The sequence below is a fragment of the Parasteatoda tepidariorum genome, chromosome 7 (assembly GCF_982258835.1).
Source record: "Parasteatoda tepidariorum strain Cologne lab strain chromosome 7, Ptep-v5.0, whole genome shotgun sequence".
Taxonomy (NCBI): Eukaryota; Metazoa; Arthropoda; class Arachnida; order Araneae; family Theridiidae; genus Parasteatoda; species Parasteatoda tepidariorum.
This window is the reverse complement of record NC_141761.1, coordinates 70,413,229-70,438,091: the sequence shown is the minus strand read 5'-3', so window position 1 is coordinate 70,438,091 and position 24,863 is coordinate 70,413,229. Positions and strand designations below refer to the sequence as shown.

General features: G+C 29.2%; 1 protein-coding gene across 2 annotated transcripts; it reads left to right on the top strand.

Moving 5' to 3' along the window:
- The first annotated feature begins 184 nt into the window (after nucleotides 1–184).
- LOC110283244 (uncharacterized) lies at nucleotides 185–19,825 on the top strand. Of its 2 annotated transcripts, none has more exons than XM_043041620.3 (9): nucleotides 185–315; nucleotides 1,693–1,781; nucleotides 6,211–6,424; nucleotides 9,772–9,909; nucleotides 11,896–11,964; nucleotides 15,426–15,836; nucleotides 16,798–17,004; nucleotides 17,756–17,830; nucleotides 18,790–19,825. In XM_043041620.3, exons 1-9 carry the CDS (start codon nucleotides 292–294, stop codon nucleotides 18,886–18,888), a joined length of 1,326 nt encoding a protein of 441 aa, XP_042897554.2. In that variant the 5' UTR covers nucleotides 185–291; the 3' UTR covers nucleotides 18,889–19,825. The 2 variants fall into 2 exon arrangements, with proteins under 2 accessions (XP_042897554.2, XP_042897555.2); XM_043041621.3 differs by lacking the exon at nucleotides 185–315 and adding an exon at nucleotides 617–754.
- The last annotated feature ends 5,038 nt before the right edge of the window (nucleotides 19,826–24,863 follow it).

Genomic DNA, 24,863 nt, shown 5'->3' with positions numbered 1-24,863 from the left:
CACGTGTTATAATTATCTTAAATATGGTCTAATAATATTTTTAAAATTTTTTTTCGTGAAAAGAAAAATGAAGAAAAATTAGTCAAATCTCTAACTTCCTACGCATTTTGGAATTTTCCTAAAAAGGTCATGTAATTTTTTATTTATGCCAGGCATTGCATGATTAATATTACCTTATTAAATAATCCAAGTAAGTATTAAGTTTTCATATTTGTTTTACGCGAAATCCTCTTTAACCGTGTTTTACAGCTCAAATATAAACAAAGTGACGTAATACATGTCAAATCAAATATGGATTCAAACATATATAACCCAGTAAGGAAATATTTCAAGCATTATTTAGAAAAATAAACTAATAGGAATTTGTTTTTGTTAAAAATTATAGTTTAGTTTTATTAATAAGTTGTTTATATTTTGCTGCTTTTTTGAAAAAATTAATTCCAAATCCAAATATTCATATAAACAGTTGTTTAGACTAGGTTTAAAAATGTGTGCTTTTTTTGTTAATATTTTTACTTGAAGTTTACCTTCTGTTACAAAAATATTACAATATTATAAAATGCTTTATTTAACAAGAGACATTTAAATAAGCATAAAGAATAAATAGTTTTACAACTGAAATATTAATTTCTATGTGATGAACAATATAATTAAAATGCCACAATGAACGTCCGAAATTATCACTCGTAATTTTTTTTTTGCATATCAACCTTTTTTAGACGCTTGTAATGAGTAGCGAATGAGGTGTGTCCAGGTAAGCAATTCAAAATTTAAATTTTTGTCTGAAAGTCGAGATGAAACTTTTTAAACTTATATCGCCAAGTCTATAATTATCTAAATAATGGCCAAGTCTTCTCAACTTCTAGGCACGTGGAAACTGAGGGGAGATTTCCGTATCGTGATCTGTGGCAGAATAATCGTTAAGTCTTGAAATCTTCCGGGCAGTGGTCCGCGAGAAACTAAAAAAAAACAGCACAGAAAGGGACCAACTCGAAAGGTATAACTCGTAGCCACCCCCGAGCAAACATCAAAATGTTTTTTTTCTTAAATTTGTAAGTTTAAAATCTATTTGGCACCTTGGCGATTGTAGTTGGCGCGACAGATCACGATAAGGAAATATCCCTGAAACTGATGGGAATGGGTCCAACTTGATGGGTATAATTCATAGCCGGGGATATTTCTGTATCGTGATCTGTCTCGCCAACTTCAATCGCCAATATGCCAAATAGATTTTAAACTTGCACTTTTCTTAAAAAAAAAACATGTAGATGTTTGCCCAGGGGTGGCTATGAGTTATACCTTTCGAGTTGATCCCTTTCTGTGATGTTTTTTCTAGTTTCTCACGGGCCACTGCCCGGAAGTTACTAAGACTTGGCGGTTATTCTGCCACAGATCACGATATGGAAGTCTCCCCTTACAGCCAACACCCAGAAATCTCAATTTTTTTTTTTTTTAAATTGCAAGTTTAAAACCCTATTGGCACAACAGATCAGGCTATGGAAATATCCCTTATCTTTATTATTGTTATTGTAGTAATTTTGTTTAATTATTGTAGTATAACAAATCAATAAATGTAGTTATCAAACATCATAATATCACAGATATTATGAGCAATTATAATTTCTAAGTTAATTGAAAATTATCAGATATTTCAGTATATTGTCTTGATGTAAACATTTTTTACTTTTATAGTCCATACCCTTTATTGGTCCATTACCAGGCTCCCTCCAAAGTGGAAACTTAATCAAAATTTCTGGAACAGTTCCAAGTGGTGCATCATGGTATGTTGTATTAGTTTTTAATTAATTTAAGAATTTACTAACTAATTTTTTAAAAAGTTGTTTTATAAATAATAAGTTATTAAGTCAAAACTTTTTTGAAAATAGAAACTGTTGGTTGAATTAATGTTTGTTACTGTAAGGTTACTTGTTTTGAATATTGCAAATAGTTTTTTTATGTATTTTATTTTGTTTTATTTATTATTATTATTATTTTTTTTTTGACAAACTATAATGGAAGCACATGTGAGAACATTGTCCTAAAAATTTTCAAAATTCATATAAATAAGAAAGATGCTATTCGAATTAAAGATACAATAATCTTGATGATTTAATTAAATTAACTCTTTTAGGTTTCAAAGAGAATGACATTGTCATTTTAAAGATGAATCTTATGTTAAATTCAATCAAATTGCAAAGTTTAAAAAAGCTACTCTTTTTTTTTCGTTTTAAATAGACCTTTTTGTTTTCATGTATGCAAGAATATCTCATATATTTAATTTCTATAGCTAGGTCCAAGATTTAAGAAAACAATTCTAAGCATTAAAAATCTATAAAAATAATAATAAATCTATAAAGCTTTTAGTGCAAATGTTGCAACAACTTGCTTTTACTTTTGCCTAAATTACGAATTCAGTTGTATTATATGTAAAAGTAAAAATTTAAGCGCAAAGAAAGAAAAAAAAAAATGTATTGTGATATAGAGGTGAACAAAATTTATTAGCATGAGAGGTATAATTTTAGCAATGTATGTTCACAAATTGCCTATTTTGCATTAATTTTTTTAAAAATATGCTTTAACTGAAAAATATTGGAATTAAGCTAATGTCTGATAACCAAATTAAGCACGCTTAAGCTTCTCATTCATAAAACAGTTATGCAAATACAAATCATTCAACTTTTAGAACTACACAGCTGCCAACATGTGCAGTTTGAGGGGAAAATTTATGAGGAATTAGCAACATTATGGGTAGTTATATATCATTCTACGAACTGTTTATTCTGATCTGTATTTTTGTCAACACCGAGCCAAATTCACTTTCACATAGTAATCGATTATAAAGAAACAGGCAAAATACAAACATAATTTAAGACAAATATTTAAACTGGAACTATTTCTAAATTTATAATACTGGAACTTGGAAAATTTATAATTTATAAAACTGGAACTATTTCTAAATATAAATGCTTCTAAATAATGAAAAAATTTCAAAAGAAAAACTCATTTTCCTACTGTCATGAATCAATTTTGAGCAAAATTCATTTTGATGCAATGATTCCATTATTTTGAAAATATGCCACTGCATCATCTTTTCTGATATAAATATATGCCAAATATAAATAACTTTTTTCAACAAAGACACTCACTTCAATGCAAGTTTATTTTAAAATTAAAGAGTAGGTTAGGCTTTCACAGTATAGGCATTGTAACCTATGGTAATCCAATATTAGCGCCTAAACGATTCTGATTTTTTTTATATGGTTGATGGGATAATCAATAAATCTTGATTTTTGAAGTGAAGCAATTTTTTTTACCTTCCACAACAAATCAATAATTTAAATATGTATGTTTAGATTGATAAGTTAACAAGTTATACCTATCTGCTATAGTAAAATAGCTTAGTTTTTAAAAAAAAATTTCATGCTTTAATTACTATTATTCTACCAATTTAAAAATGATTTTCTTATGACCATAAAAGTTGGCAGCTTTGGTAAGACATTTAAATTTGTTCAAGCCATTTTTAACACTTACTCATTTTATTAAACTTCTTAATATTGTTAGGCAACAAATAAAGAATTTATAAACTTAACTTCAATTAATCCTGTGGATAACAGATTTTTCCTTATAATTTTTATGCAATGAAAAAATTCACTAGCAAATTTACCACATAGAGTGTTTCTTTGTTATAGGTAGGTATGACTATTAGCAGTGTTTGTTTATTTTCTTTAGTTTTTTAATACTTATTAGTAGACAGCAGATAATATGCAATTGCATACGTGCATATGCAATTGCATATTTTAGCACTTTTTGTCATTTGTGCATATAAATGCATAAAAAGGTATATTTGCTCTTATAAATGCATATTTTCAGCATTTTATGGCTTTTCCCTCCTAAAACCATATCACTATTCTTTTTATGTTAGCATAAGGAATGCTTTAAATTTTGTTTTGTCATTCTTTATCACCTGAAAGGGTCAGCTGGATTGATGTTGCTGGGGGTGATTGCAATCACATGAAAAAGATGTAGAAATGAGGTGTGTGTCGGGAAGGGGTTTACAAAGGACCCACCCAAACAGACAGTCGTCATAGAAACCTCAGAAAGGGATGGTCAGATATTCTATGAAGGGATGTCTTTTCCTGGAATAAATAATTGTCAATCTGTGTAGGAAAAATAAGGCTTCTGTGGTAGGTTGAAAATGACCTCCCTTTCCTGTGATTGATTAGTTAAAAGGTGGAGTGAATACATTTTCGGAGAGAGCTGCTATTCTAACATATTTTGATAGTCCATCCGATAGATAGTTTCGACATCCATCAGTTGAATACGTAGTTAGTGAAGCTTCGAACGTGATTTTTGACTGCTGAATTTTATAATATGCCAAAAATTAAGTCGACTAAATCAAATTTAATGAAGACATGGATTTCGGACTATGGGAAGGACTTTACGGCCGATGGGGAAATAGTATTTTGTGTGATTTGTCAAAAACACATTTCCTGTGAAAAAAAAGTACCAAATCGATCAACATATAAAGACTAATGCTCACTCCGCGAAGAAAAAGCAGAATACAAAAGGATTTGTTCAAAGTTTATTAACTATTCCTGTTCAAGCAGCTAAAAAGGAAAGTGATTTTTCTAGTGATTTATGCAAAGCTTTAGTAAGCAGCAATATTCCTTTAAAAAAAGTTGAATAATCCAAACTTAAGACAGTTTTTAAAAAAATATTGTACCAATCAGATCATTCCCGATGAATCGACTTTAAGAAAGAACTACATTCAACCGATATATACGAAGTACTGACTGATATTCGACGAGATATTGGAGATGGCCCTATATGGATTGAAGTCGATGAGACGACAGATAAGTGCGGTCGCTATATTGCTCATTTTATTTGTGGAAAAATGGATAATATTCCTACTTGACCACATCTTCTAGCAAGCAAAGCCCTTGAAAAAGTCAATCATTCAACCATAGCAAGGTTTGTCAATGATTATATCAGATTATTATGGCCTGATAGAGATGGTTCTGAAGATGTTTTGATTTTTGTCAGTGATGCCGTTCCGTATATGGTCAAATCTGCAGCAGCACTGGAAATTTTTTATCCCAGAATGCTTCATATTACATGTTTGGCTCATGCTGTTCACAGACTGACTGAGACTGTTCGAGAAGTATTCTCCTCTGTGAATGATTTAATTTCTAGTATCAAAGTTTTTCTCAAGGCACCTGTGCGCATAAAATTGTATAAAGAAATGTATCCTGATTTGCCCTTACCTCCACAGCCTGTGATAACTAGGTGGGGTACATGGATTGAAGCTGCTCGTTTTTACGCTAATAATTTTGATGCAATAAAGTCAGTTGTAGATGCAATTGACAGTTCCTGTGCTTCTTCAGTTTATGTCACAAAATAATTACTACAGGATATCTCTTTGCGGAAGGACTTGGCCATAATTGACACACACTTTTCTTTCTTAAGTGGAGCAATAACAAATCTCGAAACACGAGGTCTTCCCCTGGCTGAGGCCATATCCGAAATTGCAAAAATTCAACAGTGCATCAATGCTCTTCCAGACTCGGTTGGGAGGAAAGTAAAAGAAAAATGGTGTTTTGTTCAAAACAAAAATTCGGGTTTTGCAGCAGTGAAGAAGATAAATGATTTTCTTAATGGAAACGGAACTGATCTTCCAGAGAAAGTAAAACCAATGAGTACGAAATTGTACAAGTTTTGTCCAATAACATTGGTTGACGTGGAGAGGTCATTTTCTGCTTTCAAAATGATCTTTGATGACCGGCGACATCAATTCACCCTTGAAAATTTGGAAAAACACTTAGTTGTGTATTGCAACAAAAATTATTCAGTTTAATAAAATCTTTCCGGAAAATGCGATGATTTTTCTTCTCTCATTTATCAAAATTCAGTTTTAGGCTTTTTCTTCAGAAATGTGTAGATTCAAGTAAGAAATATTTTGATTTTCTTCCTTTTAACAAAAAAATGTTTTAGCTGTGTTTGTTGGAAAAAGTAAGTAGTAATATTTAAATAAGTTGAACTTTTAATTTCTACTTTAAATGCATATTTCTAGTTTTAAGAACATATATTCAAGTTTTTTAGTGCATATTTGCATGCATATTTTGTCCGTTTTTTAGTGCTTATAATCCTCTGTCTACATATTAGGTATTTAGAATAAATAAAATTAGTTGAAAATTTCTTCCTCAATTTTAGTTTTTCTATTAATCTTCAAAATGGTTCCAATGGGATTCAAAGGAATGATATTGCTCTGCATTTAAGCCCAGTTTTCTCTTCTCCTCCACGAGTTGTTCGGAACAGTTTAGAAAATCAAAATTGGGGTCCTGAAGAAAGTCACGGACCGCCTTTTCCTTTTAGTAGTTGTCAAAGTTTTGAAATTTTTATATTAGTAGAGCCTGATCATTTTAAAGTAAGTTATATATTTTAATCTCTCTCTTTTTTTTTACTTGTATAAAATTTGACAAGTTATAAAAACTTTATGCAATTATATGCCGAATTAAATTTTTATATTCTTTGTTTGATTTTATTTTCACTTTACATATTGAGATTGGCATATTTGAACAGTTTAGATAGATGTGTAAGCTGCCTCCACAGATAATATTTCTTAGGCAGATAAACAATTTGTGATATAAAAAAGAATAATCATTTACGATTTATTGATAAAAAAGTTTATGAAGCTTATGAGAAATATATGAACTTAAAAATTTTATGAGTGTGTGTTGTCTTACAGGGATTTTTATTAGATGTGTAAAGAAAAAGAAATTTTATTATAAATTTTTGTGCAATCTATGGTATGTAAATTTTTATGAATGCAGACTATCCTACACTCACTTCCAAAAGTTGAATTCAGAGAGAAAGATGCTTATTTCTGGAAGCTAATATGAAATGAAGAAACTGTAAAATGTTGCAGAGGTGGAAGAAAGTAAGCAAATTTGTTAGATTTCAACCTATCATGGTTTCATGTCAACAAATACGCAAATCAAGCAACAGAAAAAGAAGCTGGCTTTTTTAGGTTTTTCAGAAATTGCATTTAAGTTTGGATATAAGGTGTTTAGAATATACTTTAAATTTTTTTTCAAGCTAAGCTTGTTTCTACGTCTTACAGTAAACAAATGGAAGATTATGAACATTGGTGCAATGTAGGAAGCATTGAAGCAAAACAGTATCTCAGATGTTACTCTTTTCTTCTGAGTCTATCACTCTGCTATTTCACAATTATGGAATCAACTCCAAACCAGCCAAATAGTTATCCGATGACCTGTAGCTGGTCGTCCAAGGGTTATGATCAATATATTGCTGTTATAGCCCAACAGAGTCAAAAATTTACCTCCCTATGTGTGATTTTTATGATTATAGTGGCCATTGGGACATGATATCGACATTGGTAACATGTTTGCCATACTGTTACAATAAAACATCATGCTTTCTGTGAAGAAAGCATGATGGTCTGGGCAGGTATTGCAATAACTGCATCAACCTGCAGAACTCTTGACGGGGTTCTGGCTGTACAGTGTTGGATGATGGCTGTACAGTATTGGGATGAAGTCCTAGACCCTATTAAGAAACTGTATGTTACACCAATTGGTTTTACTTTCATTTTTCCTCTTAGAGCTGCCATTGTCAATGACTATTTGGAGAGTGAGGTTGATTGTGCGTATGTGTATCTTAATTTAATTGAAAATCTTTGAAATGCGCTCGGTTGAGCTGTGTGTACTCATTTTTCCCCCTCCAGCAACTCTCACAGATTTGGAAACTGCTCTAGAAGTAAAACGGCGATTACTGAATTCTGAAGTGGTAGACCACCTTGGAACAAGCATGATCACACTCTGTTTGAAAAAGAAGGGTGCACATATACCCTATTGTTGGATTTTGCTGTATTTTAATTTAAAACAGAATCTTGTGAATAGTGCTTTTATGACGTCAGCATGTAATTTATGCAAATTGAAAATGTTTTTCATCTTTCTATATTATTCTTTGTTTTGTTTTATGAGCAAACATATTTGAGCAATTCCATGGTGTCAGACATAAAAAATGAATTTAAATTTCTCAGAAAAACTCTCATTAAATGTTAGTTAAATTTAAAATTATAAATTTTTTTACATCAAATACTTAGTACATCATGACCTATCAACAAACAATTTGTTTTATGAAAATTGAACATAAAAAGTTAAATTAAATTAATTAAATTGTTGGGGGTAAATCACATGAAACCAAAAAAGTATTTTTCATTTACAAATTGTCTAAAATCTGGGAATTTGTTTTTCATTTAAATTTGAACTTCACGAATTTAGAAGCTGACATTTGAATAAAGAATTCTCAGCAGTTCTTGACTTGTAAAATGTGAGGTATAGTGAAACCTCTTGTGGTTTGGGGAAAAAATTTGACAACTTTTCGTTCCTAAGTAAAATGGTCATTGATGGAAGTTGGTCATTCTTAAAGGTTACCCCCAATGAATGCCAATTTAGAAGCTGACATTTGAATAAAGAATTCTCAGCAGTTCTTGACTTGTAAAATGTGAGGTATAGTGAAACCTCTTGGGATTTGGGGAAAAAATTTGACAACTTTTCGTTCCTAAGTAAAATGGTCATTGATGGAAGTTGGTCATTCTTAAAGGTTACCCCCAATGAATTCAAAATTCTTATCAAAGGTGCATAATTTTTTGCAAACATTTAAATTTTAGTCTGTTATTTTCTTAGTGCGGAATGCCAATTCTGTTGGCGTCATAAAAAGATGGATCGATGAATAACACTTTCTCCCAATAAACATAAATTTTTTCGACAGATTCGGATTTCTGACTCTCAAAATAGGGTTCCCATAGCTTGGTCAGGAGAGTGCATCAAAGTTTGGAACCCTTAATGTTAATTTTACTTTTTTCTTATTTTGCTGTATCTCGAGAGCTTTTTAAGCAAATAAAAAAAATTTTATCATGCAAAAAATAACTTCCAGTGAATATTAATTATGTTATATTATTTTATTTAATAATGGTCGATAAAAATTTGAATTGTAAGGTATAAATATTTTTGCATCATTTTAAAGAACATATTTTTACAGATAATACAAAATTTTAGCAAAATCGATTGAAAAGTCCCTGAGAACATGAATTTCAAAAAAGTCGAATATTTAAAATTTGATATCTTAGGAATTATTTGGCCAATTTCGCTTACATTTTTTATTTCGTGATGTAAAATTATATTCTTTGAGGCTACGTAAAAAATTTCATACCTTACAGTTTAAAATTTTTTGACCAAATAAAATAATAAAAAATAAAAATATATAATATATAAATAATATAATATATAAATAAAATAATAGAAAATAATAAATATTTGCTAAAAGTTATTTTTTGAATGGTTATTTTTTGCATTTTGTTATGTAAAATTACATTACTTAAAATGATGCAAAATTGTACATCTTACATTTTATGTGACAGTGTAAATTATGTTAGACAGTGAATAATTTCTTTATTCACTGTCTAACATTATAAAACATATTTTGTCTCAGCTAAAAAATTTTGAAATGTTTACAAACCTATATTTATGAATAAAAAATTAAAACTTTGAGATTATGTGAAGTTGCTATTAAAATCAGCATTTAAAATTAGATATTTTTGTGCATAAAGCATATAATTCGTTATTTATGTTAATGTTATATATTTCATGTTTATCATTAGTACTTGTTTATGATCTTCCGATTTGTTTATCTCTACAAAATGCTTTTCTATAGTTTTTTGCAAAATAATTCTTTTCTTGATTTCAGATTGCAGTAAATGGGCAACATTTTACTGAATTTAACTATCGACTTCCTTTAGAGAAAATTTCCCATATTGGGATAAATGGAGATGTAACAATTAGTTCTATAATCTTTGAAGGTTTAGCAAGACAAACTATGGCATCAGTAAGTTGATATTGTGTTATATAATTAAAAGAAGTTATGTATTTGACAAGCATGTCTATAGTTTATGAATTTTTTTTGTTTAGATGCATATTTTTTAATTACAGAGCAAGCAAATAGATAATAAATCTATTCTTTATGATTATAAATCTATTCTTTCTACCTGGTTTACATCAATGCAGTATCATAGATAATAATATTCAATTCTTAGCAATTTTTTAAACCTAGTTATTTCTATTTGTTAAATGAATTACTCTTTGAAATTAGAGTTCCTTTCAGACAAAAATCACAAATTTATTTTCCCATACATAAATAGCATGCAATAATGGCTTTTTTAAAATTTAAAATTACATTTAACATTTTTTTAAAAATAAACTTTTGCTCAACATTTTTTAAAATAAGCTCTGTACAATTCTGTTTAAATAGTTTGTACACAGTGCTGACGAATATTAATCTGGAACACAAGCACATTAAATTCTTAAATCTATCACATTGGACTATCAGATGTGACTTTTAATCAATCTTCAATATATTTTTTAAGTATTTAACAGAATGGCTCAAAACTTTAAACATTTACTGTAATGCTTTAGCTATCTTACATTGAATAATGAGGATTTTGTAAGTTCAGTTGAATCTGAAAATATTTATTTGTCCATTTTCAACTTTCAAGTGTGTTTCTACCTGGTTCACATCAATACACAGGGCTGATTGTGTTCCAGAAAAAAATCCGGATTTCCTCATTTTTGTTTAACAGTGATCCGGAAGTTTCCGGAAATCAAATTTTCAAAGGTGGAACTTAAAAACACAGTTTATTTTATTTGTTTGTAAGGGGGAGCCAGAGAGATACTTTATAAGCTTATATTCATGATTAATATTAATTTTTTATCAGTAAATAGTTGTTATAATCATAAACTCAGAAAAGAAAGACATGTTTGTAAATTTGAATTACTTCTCCAGGTCATCATAGATATGTGTAAATGGTATAGGTATGTGTAAAATTTTAAATATATTTTAAGTAAACTAAGAAATATTGAGAAAGAGGAGAAAAACCTTGTTTAAATTTTTTTTCTAATTTTTCAATTTAAACTGTTTTTTTTTGTTGTTTTTTTTAAACTCAGGAAATTTTCCAGAATTTTGACTTGGGCTCACAATCACCCCTCAATATAAAAAAAAAAAGAAAAAAAAATTTGATATATTTTAGCATTCCATAATCTAATTTAAAAACTAACCTTTTTTTAAGTTAACTTTGTTGGGATTATAAATGTATGTTTTTTTTTCCTTCACTCTTTGCTCTAATTTTGAGATTTTTTTTAGATAGACTCAAATTTTTGACTTTGTCTTTTTTAATTTACATGTAGGAAAAGATTTTTTAAAGATATTTTTATATAAAATGAAATCAACTTATATCCTTTTTGTATTTAATGACGGTTTCACTTAAATACTGTCTGTACTACTCATGGGAGTCCCTCAGAGTGTTTTAATTAAACCCAACAAGTCAGTACAAACAAGATAACTCATGAAACCATCTTTGAATTTCATTACTTTTGCAATTGTTTTCTCCCTTTATTATTTACACTGTTTCTTATTGTTTATATTTGATTTTTTTCATCAATTTTGTTTATTTAATTTTGTTTACAGATCTGAAATTTTGGGAACATAAAAAATTATTAAAGTGTTAGTTTTTATTTCTTTTAAGCGTTTGATTTTTAATTATAATGTGCCGTTTATCCAGGCACCAATTAAAACTGCTCAGTTAACTAAAATGATTAAGGACTATTCAATTTTCCCTTCGTCTTCTCCAAAAAAAAAAATGAGAAAAAATTACTTTTCTCAAAAACTGCATTATAATACATTATATCGAATAATATAATTATCATTAAAAATTATTATTAATGTATTAATAATTAAATGTATACAGTATATTATATAATATATATATTTAATTGAAGTTTCTGTATTTCTTACCTTATTTCTAATTATTTATTCTAGAGACCTGTAGAAAGTGTTGGTAAGCCTTTAGGTTTTGTTATTGACCCTAGTGGACCACCAAATTATGGAGTAAGTATTATCTTAGATGTTTTCTGTGTAAATGAAAGTTTGAATTTAATGGAAAGTCTTAACAAAATATTTTTATGTGTCTTTTATTTCTTCTTATTGCAGTTTATGTGATAATACACGTAAAATTTTCCCTCCTTTTTTTTTTATTACAGTAGAGTGCCGATTATGCGAACTGCTCGGAACTGAACGTGGTTCGGATAATGAAAAGTTCGGATAATTGGGAAGTTGTTTAAAATCTAGTTTAAATGATTATTATTTATGCACTAACTTCCCTTCACACTTTTTCTAGGCTTAGGACTGGCAGTACTATCTAAAATAGCTCTGGCGTGTTTAAAAGTTTTTTTTTCAATTTTTAAATATTTATTTATTTTTATTAAACTTTTTTTTTAAACATTTTGTATTATTTTTATCATATTTCAGCTTTATATATATATTTTTTTATCAATTACTGATTTTACCACATTTTTCTTTATTTTCCATTTTAAACGAAATAAAGCAGTTACTTTTGTTTCAAAGAAGATGATCTTTTTTGAGCAGCCATATCCCTTATTCTTTATAAATAAATTAACTGAACTGGATCAACATCATTTTGACGTTTCAGCCAATTCATTGCAATATCTAATGAATTGCATGCTTCTATATGAGAAGGTCCACTATCTTGAATTTGATCACCTACTTCTTCCTCTTCGTCTGCGGAGTTCTGATTTTCATTTAAAATTTTAGCGACAATTTCATCATCATTTAAAATCCTGGGTTGTTTTCAGTGTCTCGACATTTCTTCTGCTCAGTGTCTATTTCTTCTGCTGTATTACCTGGCATCTTTTCATCTGGAAGATCTACTGGTTCAGAAACTTCAGTTTCGTTAATTTTTTTGTTAAGAATTTTATTCCAAGATTTAAGATTCCAAGCACTGTAATCACTAATCATTAACCATAAGTGACAAGTACCCATCCCCCAATTGTAGAACATCAGCACATATCTATTCATGAACTCCTTCCTCATTTTAACCATTGTAGACTGTCAAATTGAAGCTCGCATTCTTTGAAGATAATTTTCAGTTAAAGAGGGCTAAAAGGGTATGTAGGTTTAACTGAATAACAATACATGTATGTATTGGCTACCATAAGAAAACTGCTAAAAAGGGTTGTAAATTAAATATGGTCTTCAGATGTAGTGGATATTATTTATTCTTCTAAATTTAGAATAATTGTCAAAAAGTTAATAAGTATTCTAAACTTTGAAAAAAAAAAGTTAATTCGGACATGGTTCGGATAATTGGACGTAGGGTTCGGATAATCGGCGCTCTACTGTATTTCCTTTTTATATTTTTTTACGCTTATTAACCCTATTTTTTATTTTTTGTAATATCTATGAAATTTAAGAATACCTGAGATATCCGTAGGCAAGCAGGTAGAATTCATGAGCAAACAGGTAGAAAAATTATTGTTTTTACTAAAAATAATTTTAAATAAAGATGGCTCATTTGTTTCTCTCTTTTTGATTAAGTACGAGGGTGTTTCGAAAAGTAAAGATACACCGTACGCCAGAGGAAAAGAAAAGTTTTGGCGAGCAAGTTGGCAACACAGGTTTTAACCTTGAACCGTTAGCTTTCTCCTCGCGGTCGTTCGGCATTTCAACGTTGATTCTGGTTGGAGTAAATCGTGTTTAAAATGACTGCGGTGATTCAGAATCCCGCCAAATGCGAAGTGCGCTCCGTCATACGTTTTCTCCATGCAAAAGGTCAGAGACCAGCGGATATTCACAAAGAAATTGTTTCTGTTTATGGGAACGTTATGAATAGACAAAATGTAACGAAGTGGTGTCGTCATTTCTCTGAAGGTAGGACCGATATTCATGACGAACAAAGAACAGGTCAGCCATCTGTGATCTGTGATGCCCTTCTTCAGAGAACGGAGGAAGCAATTCGTGCGAATAGACGTCTCAAATTGAAAGAATTGCGTCAGATCATACCGGAAGTTTCAATGACAACTCTTTATGAAGTTGTGACTGTCAAGTTAGGGTACAGGAAATTGTGTGCGCGCTGGGTTCCCAAAAATGTTAACAGAAGAACACAAAAAGAAAAGGATGGGCTTTGCACTCGACTTCCTCACGCGCTATGCACAAGCAGGTGATGAGTTCCTTGATCACATTGTGACAGGTGACGAGACATGGGTTTATCACCATACGCCTGAATCCAAGCAACAATCAATGCAATGGCGCCATTCGAATTCACCCAAAGCCAAGAAATTCAAAACTTCGATTTCAACGAAAAAAATCATGGTCTCTGTTTTTTGGGACAGACAAGGCATTCTTCTATTGGAATTTATGCCTCCCGGAACGACAATTAATGCTGCTGCATATTGCCAGACTTTGAAACGTCTTAGAAGGGCAATTCAAAACAAACGCTGGGGAATGCTAACAAATGGAGTCCGCTTGCTTCATGACAACGCTCGGCCTCACACAGCCCTCGTAACCAAAGCACTACTCAAACAATTCAAATGGCAAGTATTGGACCATCCGCCATACAGCCCGGACCTTGCGCCCAGCGACTTCCATTTATTCCTTTACCTGAAGTCACATCTTGTTGGAAAATCATTCCACGACGATGATGAGATCAAAGATGAAGTTGAAATATGGTTCCGACAACAGGCGGCAACCTTCTATGACTGTGGGATACGAAAGCTTGTGCACCGACTTAACAAATGTTTGGATAACGGGGGTGATTATGTCGAAAAATAATAAATAATCGAGTTAATAAGATGTAACTGACGTTTTCTAAATAAATGTTTTTTTAAGGAATGCGATCCATTTTATCTTTACTTTTCGAAACGCCCTCGTACTTAAATATAGGACCTGCTTTCATTTTAAATTATTTTAATACCTTACACATTTCTCTTTAGATGTTAAAAAATGTCTAAATTAATTAAAATAACACTTTATAAAAATGGAAATACAGACTATTATTAAAAGAGTAGCTAATTTCATTCCTAAAATAGAAAACACATTGTTGGCAAGGAAACCTTAAAATCTTAATGAACTTTTTCACATCTTCAATCGCCTGATTGAATTGGTTACCACAATTTCCGAATAGAGAAAAGTTAAATTCTTTATTAACCCAGGTTTTCAAACTCATTGATATATTAAATACAATAGTTATATTGAATGGGTATATTACTTTAATACACTTTTGTTTTCCCATTTCATATTAATATATTAAAAGCCAATGAAACATTTCTCTCAGTAGTTTTGTGTTCTATGAATTCTCCTTTCTATGAATGGAGATACTTAATGACATAAATTAAAAAAAGAAAACTGGTTTATTGTTCTTGGAAGAGCATGTATTCTTGATTAAAAATTAAGATATTATGTCTGCTTTTTTTTTGTTGTCTTACATTTTTCAAACATAAATTTTGACACATTGCATGAAATTCATTCTGTTAATACTATTTTTTTTCCTACAGCCACCAACAGCTGGTAGGCCATCTTCACCTTATGCTTCACCATCATTACCATATCCCCCTAATCCTTCATTTGGACCTTCACCAACTAGTCCTTATGCTCCTCCAAACTCTGGTGGTTTGTATCCAAGTGCATATGATTCTCAAGGTGGATATAATCCTTATGCTCCAGCATCTGGCAGAGTTTCGCCATCTCCTTACGGTCCGCCACCTGGTAGTAATCCATATCCTAGTTCAGGATATCCTTCATCTCAAGGGGGATACCCATCAAGTCCTTCTCATGGTTATCCATCAAATCCTCAGGGATATCCATCAAACCCCTCTCATGGTTATCCGTCAAATCCTCAGGGATATCCATCCAACCCATATCCGTCACAACCAGGTCCATATCCAGGAACTTCTGTTGTTTATCCAGTATGCATATTTAGTATTTGTTTTTAAGTATTATATGAAATTTTTAAAACTGATGACTCAAGAAATTTGTTGTTAAAGATATGTTCAGATATTCTGTTAAATGCTGGGAAAAGCAGTCTTATTTCAAATTATTTTGAACTTATTTTTCCTTTTTTAGTTATTTATGTCAGTGATGTTTTATGGAGAAATATTGCTAAATAGAGTATTATCAATGATATTAGGAATATAAAATTAATTTAATTCAATTTGTTGGAAGAGATCTAATTTAACCACCTTTGATCATTTAAAGTTCTGAAAACCATCTGCATCATAACAGCTGTATGGATCAAATTTTCAGGATTTTTTAAATTAGTATTTAAATTTTTAACTATAAAGGTACCTTAACTTTTTACAAGTTCTCATTGTTTTTTGCCTTTTCTCTAAACTAACGTTTTGCCATATAACATCATTTATAATTTATTGAAACATAAAAACTTTTTTAATTTTTTTTTTATCATGGTACAACCATCTAATTGTTGTAATTCACCAAAATACTAAACTTGTATTCGTTAAAAAAATAATCTTTTTTAATATTCTATTATAAATATTTTTCAATTTATATATGAATATCATAATAATATCAAATAAATGATATAAATTATTAAAAACTTCATGTTTTAATTTTTTCCCCCAAAAGAATCTGACACTATAGATAAGTTAAAATAGCTAAGTGTGTGCATGATTCTTGTATAAACTTTTCATTACAATTCTATCATTATGTATTTACAATTCAAAACTATAAACTTATTAATGGCATCTGTGTTTTAACACTTAGGATTGAATATTTATTGCTATGCTTTATTCTATGGCTCTTTGACTATGATCATCTATGATCTATTCTATGATTCATGAATATTTACTATTCAGTAGTATAGTCATTTGAGTGGTTTACGTTTTAACTCACTTAATATGTGATTTTTAGGGTCAAGAAAAAAAGAGTGATGGTGGCGGCTTACTTGGTCCTTTAACTGCTGCTGGGGCAGCTGCCTTAGCTGGAGCTGCTGGTTCTGCCTTATTGGGTGGAAAGCATAAAAAGAAGAAGAATAAACATGGGTTTGGTGGACATGGTATGGGACCAGCAGGATTGCTAAGTGGTGTTGGATCCTTAGTTAGTGGAAATAAGCATGGCGTGAGTACAAAGTAAAATTGATTTTAGAAATTATTGTACTTCATTTTTGTTTGCAGTTATCTTAAAATTACATTATTTATTATTGTACCTATTTGAAAATAGCATTTTATTTTGTTTTAGAAGGTCGTTACTAAAAATAAAAAGTGTGTCTTTTCATACTCCTTTAAAATATGAACTAGATTTTATAGTTCGATTTTTTTTAATAACAATAATTAAAAAAAAGCATTTTCAAAGACTTGAAGTAAAAAAATTGTATATTCATTTTCATGCAAAAAGTTTCTCTCTATAATAAGTTGAATTTAATAAACAATTTTTAAAAATGTTAGTGTTTTGATGTTTCAGCAGCTTTTGAGCTTTTTTAATATTGGGAAGTTTTTCTTTAATAATGTAAACATACTAATCAATTGATATAAATGTAAAGCTATGGTATTTGAATGAAATTTTATTATGTTTGAATTGCCTTGATTTTACAAAATCAATCATATTTCTTCCATTTATTATGTAAGAGATCATAATTCTTTTTGCATAATTAGTATTAATACTGTTTCTAAACATCGTTCTCCACATTCTATGAATTGAATCAAAATATATTACGTTTACTCATATTTACGTTATTGAAACCTTCAAGATGATATATAATATTGCAAATACAAATTTGGAAATTTTGTTGGTGGGAATCTTGAATTTTCATTTAGTTCTTTCATCGATTTAATTTAGCTTTAAAATAATTATTTTTTTATTTTATTTCTAGCATTCAAGTAGTAGTCCAATTCCTATGGGTGGTGCTTTAGCTGGAGGAGCTGCTGGTTTAGCTGGAGCTTATATGGTAAGTGAAAGCCTTTTTTGTTACAGTGTAGTTAGTCTTTTCATAATCGTCAAACTCATTTGTCAAAAGATGATTTCATGATAAGAAATAAGTTTCTAAATTCCTTTTCCCTTTTTATTATTTCTTTTCATTATTTAATGTAGTAATGACAAAAATTCTGTGAGATATAATATTTTTACACCATGTTAAACTATAGTGGGACCTTGATTATCAGAAGTAATTTGGATCAGTCTACTTTGGGTAGTTGTAATATTTGGATTGTTGAAGCAGAAGGTTTATTTTAATATAATTTCACCCATTTTCTCTGAAGTTTGAATTTTTTGCTATATTACGGCTATATGCTGTCTTTTTAACCTAGTATGTGCAATAATACTCTATTTTAAAATCTACTTTCACTATTGTTAAAGATATTAGTACTCTTTTGCTCTTTTTTTTTTTTTGAAAAAGCAAGCATTTGTGCAAAAAATTTCTCCATATTTTATTGATTGCTCTTCTTCGCAAACTTTTCAAATCCTTTTCCAAAATCCATTATGTTATTATCAGAGCTGCAAAGTACTTAACTTTTTGAAAATTATGTAATGGAGTGGTAGACAATTAAAACTAAAAACTTTCAGAAATTTTGGTAATTTTGCCAACATTTTAAAAGTTTCACCATGCGAGAGCTGGAAGAAAATGGCATTTCACATAACTTTTCAATAATTTATTCTACTTACTGGTGTGGAAAATATTTTTAAATTCAATTTATAATTCAAAGAAGCACGCATTAAATCCTTAACTTAGCTACCACTAGAAGTTTTCCAAAATCATAGCAGTCCTGTATTAAATTTTTCTCACTTTGTTTGTAAAATTGGTTTATTAGTTCTTTAAGAAAAACTACTATTTATCTATTTTACTTAGGCTTTAAAAGAAAAGACTTCCCTGAAATTTCATGCTTCACAGTAGTTTATTTTTATTTTTAGATGGGAAAAGTGTTGAAGCCAAAAAAGATTTTCAAGCATAAGCACAAGAAAGGTTGGGGTGGATGGAGTAGTAGTAGTAGCAGTTCTGATGAAGAATAACTAATTTCTCTGTAGTATTTGCTTTTTGAACATTTTAAATATAAAATCTGTATTCTTTCTGATAGAATAATATATTGCAAAAAGACAAGATAAATGAACTACTTCAAAAAACTACTTCAGAGCTTCATGTAGAAATATACTTTCGTTTAATTGTGTGATTTATATTTGCCCTTGTAAGCAGGGTGCAAAATTTCTATTCGCCAGCACTAATATTTAATGCTAGCGACTAAGTATAATCTTTTAAAATATTGAGTTTTAATGCTTATATTATTCTGACTAAGTAATGCAGCAAATGGAAGTGTTGGCATTTTTCATCTATTTAGAACAAAAAATGTTGTGTCTTTCACTTTTCACCTCAGAGACAATTGCTCCTGGAAACATTTTAAAAACAAAAATAAGGTTGTCTTATTGTTAAGTTTTTACATTCTTTTATAGCTTTGGTTGCCAAAAAGTTCTTCATAATGTTCCCCTGAAAATATTTTACTAATATCAATTTGAATTATTTTGAAGGAATGTGTCCATGAATGCTGAAACTTACTTTTCATGCCAAGAAATATGGCTGAAATTTTTTTTTAGCAATATGAGTGTAATGCAATTTTTTGTTATAAAAAGTAGGGAAAGTGAGTAAGACACTAAAATCCTTTGTTTTTGAGAAATCGTTATATTTATTAAATCAGAAGAATACAGAAAATAAAGGACACAAGTACTTTATTTAGAGTTTTAGTATGCAGTCCATTGTTATGTGATGAGAATTATTATATTTTAACCAGATTTCTTTCTGTTGATTTTATAAACAATATATTTTTAGGATATTTTTCTGCATGTGTTTTTACATTGTTGATAAATTTGCTACATATCTATCAGTGTTATATTTCAAAGTTTTATATAAATGCAATGTATGCAGTTAATGAATTAAAAATGCTTAACAATTTTGTAATTATTCTTAAAGTTATTTAAATTTATCTACAAATTACAAATAAAAAGTCTCCATAAAACTAACCAAATTGTTGATAATATAAATGGAAGACAAAATGTGGGTTTAAAGGACAATTTAAACTGAATTGAAGGCATTTAGAATGATCAATAAAACACTAAATTCTCATTAACTTTCTTGATTACAAATTTTTCAAATGTGTAAACTAAAAATCATTAAAAGTGATATAGCTCAGTTGGAATTTAACAAGTTGAATCTCAGTATGGAAATATTATAATATAAGAGTATCCCCCTTGGCAGAATCGTGGCGACATGGGCGCAGAAGATTACAGAGTTCTAGGAGAAAGATTTTTTATTTTGGAAGCAAGGAAGTTTGTGCATAGGAGATGGAATAAATGCTCGTGATTTTTTTTATACTTTTTTTTAAAAATAAAAATATTCCAGAATGACTGGCTTTAGCTAGAATTTCAGATTGATATTATAAAAAGTAATTTCCAAATGGCAAAAATATTAAAAAGGTTAACTATACAAATATTTTTTAGAACAGGAGAATATCGCCAATAATATTAGAATATATATTCTTTTGTATTTAGGTTTAAAAAAAATTCTTACTTTTATAATTTTAAAAAAATAATATACTGTTCTATTCTATACATGAAGGCTTTTTTCGTAAACAGAAAGCGCTTCTGTTACTTTAAATTAGTAACATATATATTTGCTACTATTAAAAATGTCTTTCGGAAGGGTATTAGTACTTGAAAGAATTGTCGCAGAAAGCTCGAAAAAATTCTGCCACAGGGAGGGTAACATTATGAAAGTCAAGATATTCATTTGTGTAATGCACTTTTTATTTTTAACATGAATGAGATTTGAAATGTAATTAAATAATATAAAGTTAAAAAGTAATAATTTATCAATTTGCCTCACAATGTAGTGAAATCAAAACTGTCAAATGACTAATACAAAGATTCTGTGAATATGCAGGTCTTCTTGTTATTAAGAAACTATTGTCGATGTTCCCAACAATGTTGGTACAAATTCCTATTGAAATATGACCAAGCTTCTTTAAAGAAAATTGTACAAAATTTAGGGTTAGATAAAAATTTGCTGCCACTAGGTCAAGATAGAATGAGTCAAAGTTTGCTAATTTGTTATTAAAATTTAAAAAGTATACAAAAGATATACATGCCTGACCGAATGGTTAAGCTATCTGACTTCTAGTTGAGAGAACAGCTTTTCTGTCCCAGTGAGGACAGTTTTTAATTTTTCAAAATATTCATCCATTCCTACAAAAAATATAAGATCTAAAATTTTTAATAAATAGTTTGAAAATTTAAATAAATAGAGTATAATAAATTTTTTAGTATTGTGAAATGAAAATTGAAAAGTTTCCTAAGCTGAGGTAGAATTGCCATTCTTTCGGCTATGATTTAGATGTCTTAACCATTCTGCCACTCAAGGACATCTTCTATATGCTTTTTTTAAATTTTAATAATATATGAATAAAGCCTTTAATTTTTACCCTACCCTATTTTGGCTCATCAATTTTAATTTGATTTTCATTTTAATACAACTTTTTTAGATTAAATAATTTTGCATCAATACTATAGTGACTGAATTGTATAAATATGAATCTAAGATAATCCAATTTTTTAGTTTTATTTAAACAGGCAAGGTAGATTAGGTTGGTTGTACTATACCATTTTGAAAGTATCAAATTTTATGATTAAATAGCACTTGGTTTAAATATGAATATACATGTTTGACTGTATTAATTTATTTTAGGAATGCATTTTTTGAAAAATAAATATTAGATTGCTACCTAACAATATTAATGAACACTGTTTTAATTTTATTTTCCTGAATAAAATACATTTTCTTTTAAATGTCATTGGAAACAGATTAATTTTGTGTCATGAAACAAATGTTTCTAGAGTAAATTCGTTAATTTTTAAAACATTAGTTGCGGAGATTCTGCTGCTCTGCGTGAAAATAAGTTCTAAATTTATTCTTATGCAAAATTGCTCAATAAATTCGAATAGGACATTTTCCTGTCATTTTCTAGGAATGCCATTCTTCCTATGCTTATGATTTTTGGGTAATTGTGTAACTAATTATAGCAAAGTGGCAAGATTTCTTTCTGCCTTAAATTGTAATAAATAAATTAAAAATAAAATTTTTTAAAAATTATTTTTCTGCATATTCTAACCAATGAAATTTTCAAATGAAATTTTTTTGGAGTAGCATATGATAGTAATAGTTGCCCCTCAAAAGTATTAATAGGCAAGTTTAATGTATTTCTCACAAAATTCTAATCCATTTAAATTATTGCATTCTGTATTAGAAAGAAAAAGTTTACATTTGTCCCAAGTACAACATTTTCTTCTACTTGTCACATTAAGACAGTAACTGTTCATTAAAATACACTTGTTAGAGTACAAACAAAAAGAACTATAGGATAAAGTTATATTAAAATAATTTTGTTAGTCAAAACAATTATTGCTCAAAAAAAAAAAAAAAATTTTTGGTATTGATGTTCATTAAGGATGGTCAGTGTTTATCAGTTCTACTCATGTCAGATTCTATGGTGTGAGAAGAAGCCTTGTGTCACAAATGCAACGAATACATAGTTAATATCAATTATAATTTTTTCATACAGAGAAAAGAATGACTTTTTCTTTCATGGGTTACGTACTCGAATGCTCAATATTTTACTTAAATATGCAATAGTGTATACTGTATTTTAATGATATGAGTTGTAAGCCTGTTATATTAGGAAGTAAATATAATTAAAGATTTAAGTTAGTACTTCCTATATGGTAACAAAGTTACATGAAACAGAAAAAAAATCACAATATATTGAGTTAAATTTTTTTAATGCAAATTATAAAAATAACTGCAGATATTCAGATCTAGTTACTGACTAGTTTGATATGCTTGCTATCAAGAGCAATGATGTTAAGCAGACGAACAGCAAAATAGGCTGAAGTAATTAGAGATCAATGCTTTTAATGACATCCTGAATGGCAATTTAGTGTACAACTATTTTTTTTTGGACTATTGGCACAGTATTTGTCTTTATTATTGCCCAAACAAAATAACAAGTGTTGATATCAGGAAAATAGAGTGGTCTTGACGATCGATATACGCTTAAAAATCCCATACTTTAACGTTGCAAAATGTCCAAAAAAAAAAAAAAAAAAAAGAAAACATGTCCTGCATTCAAGTGCCAATTTTTTTAGCTGAATTTAGTCTATGTCAAAAGTTTTTTCATATAGTCAATAGCCCAATAATTGCCATAAGTATTTTATATTCATGTACTTTTTATGAATTGAGTTTCCTTTTCTAGTTCAGTAAATATTTTTTTGAATTAATGTTTCTACCTGCTAGTTTTATCAATTCTTATGAAGGAAAAAAACATTTTGAACCTTTGACATTTATAATATCTACTCAATTTTACTAGCTTCTTATTCGAAATTTGCTCTAAGGCCTATTTTGTTTAAGCTTTTATAAGATTGAGCTGTTTTTCTACCATTTATCAGTTAGTATTAATGATTTATTTATTTGATAGTAATTTATATCTATGACCATATGTTAGTCTTATTTTAAAACATAGGTAAATCCAATTTAACAGTATAATACTGTTTAAAAAGCAGTATAACGATTTTGATGTATTTAATGTGTCTAATATTTCAAAAAATACACTTATCTGCTAAATTTATCATATTTTCAACTTAGATCAGCAATTTTAAAATTTCGTATTATTACTTCGGTTTTTACTTATTTATAAAATAGTAGTTAAAATTAAATTATTTAAGGTAACACGACTTACTAACAAATTCGCCACTGCTAACTCAACTGGAAATAACAGAGATTGGACAAAGTCTTCACTCTCTACCTGGAATATTCCATATTCAAGAAGGAAAAAAAAAGAAACACTTCTTTTTTAAGAGCTCCTCATTTTCCAAGGCCCGAAAAATGCTATGAATCTGTTGGGGGAAAGAAAACGAATGTTTACTCCAAATGTGTGGGGAATACAAAATATAGTTATCTGATATGCAGTTAGGAATGATTGGTCACAGATTGTTATAATGGTTACGAACGGTGGATACACAAGATTGCAACAATTTTTTTTGAAGGATATCTCAATGTTTTAGTTTCTTCTACCTATTGTCAATTGAGTTACTCAATTAATTCTATCTTTTTGCAGGATTGCAAATGTGCAGCATATTAGTACTCATCAAAAGCATGAGTCCCCGTTTCCTCTATTTTTTCGGTCTTGCTTTTTTATTCAATAATTTTTTATTAGCGATGAATTTTTTAAATCAGATTTTTTTCCTTCCATTGTGCATTCTCTAACATGTTTTATATGACTCAATGATTATGCGCATAGTAAGTTTAAAATATTTTCCTTCACTATTCTACATTACTAACGATAGAACAGTGTCTATTAGAACTGGGTATCTTTTTGTTTCACCATTGTGACCAGATTTTTATTGTTCAAACCAGCTTATCAGTTCCAATTTTCGGCTAGTTAAAAATTTGTATATCGTATTTGTTCTTCGAATTGAAGAAAATATTTTCAACCTTGTATGGAGAATCCGCATTTAAGTTTTACAAAAAATGTCCATACATCGAAATGGTTTTGCTGTTACAAAGAGACAGTACCTTATTTGTCTACCTTGATTACAAATATTTAGTTAAATTGTTGTGATAATCATACATGAATTTATTTGTACAATAAACATTGACGCTTGAAAAATATCTTTGTAGTCATTGCATTATTTCTACTTACTTTTATGTAAAAAGTATATTAAGATTTAAAAGGCTTATACAATTCTAACTCACTGGAAAGACACTAAATATTCGGTAGCTTGATGGTATTGGGGGAGGGGGATAAACACTATGATTAAAACCAATAAGAAATACTAAGCTCAATTTATTAGTATTTTTTTGTTACCATATTAGTAACTATTTTTATCAGAATTCATATTTTTAAAACTTGTTTACGTAACTCAAACATCATCATTGCGAAAGAAAT

What these genes read in the sequence shown, in the direction of transcription:
- LOC110283244 (XM_043041620.3), top strand. Translation starts at nt 292, where the DNA reads ATGGATTCAAACATATATAACCCA. An exon ending in TAGAGCCTGATCATTTTAAA is followed by an intron (nt 6,425 to 9,771) that starts GTAAGTTATATA and finishes TCTTGATTTCAG; the next exon opens with ATTGCAGTAAATGGGCAACA. An exon ending in GTGGACCACCAAATTATGGA is followed by an intron (nt 11,965 to 15,425) that starts GTAAGTATTATC and finishes TTTTTCCTACAG; the next exon opens with CCACCAACAGCTGGTAGGCC.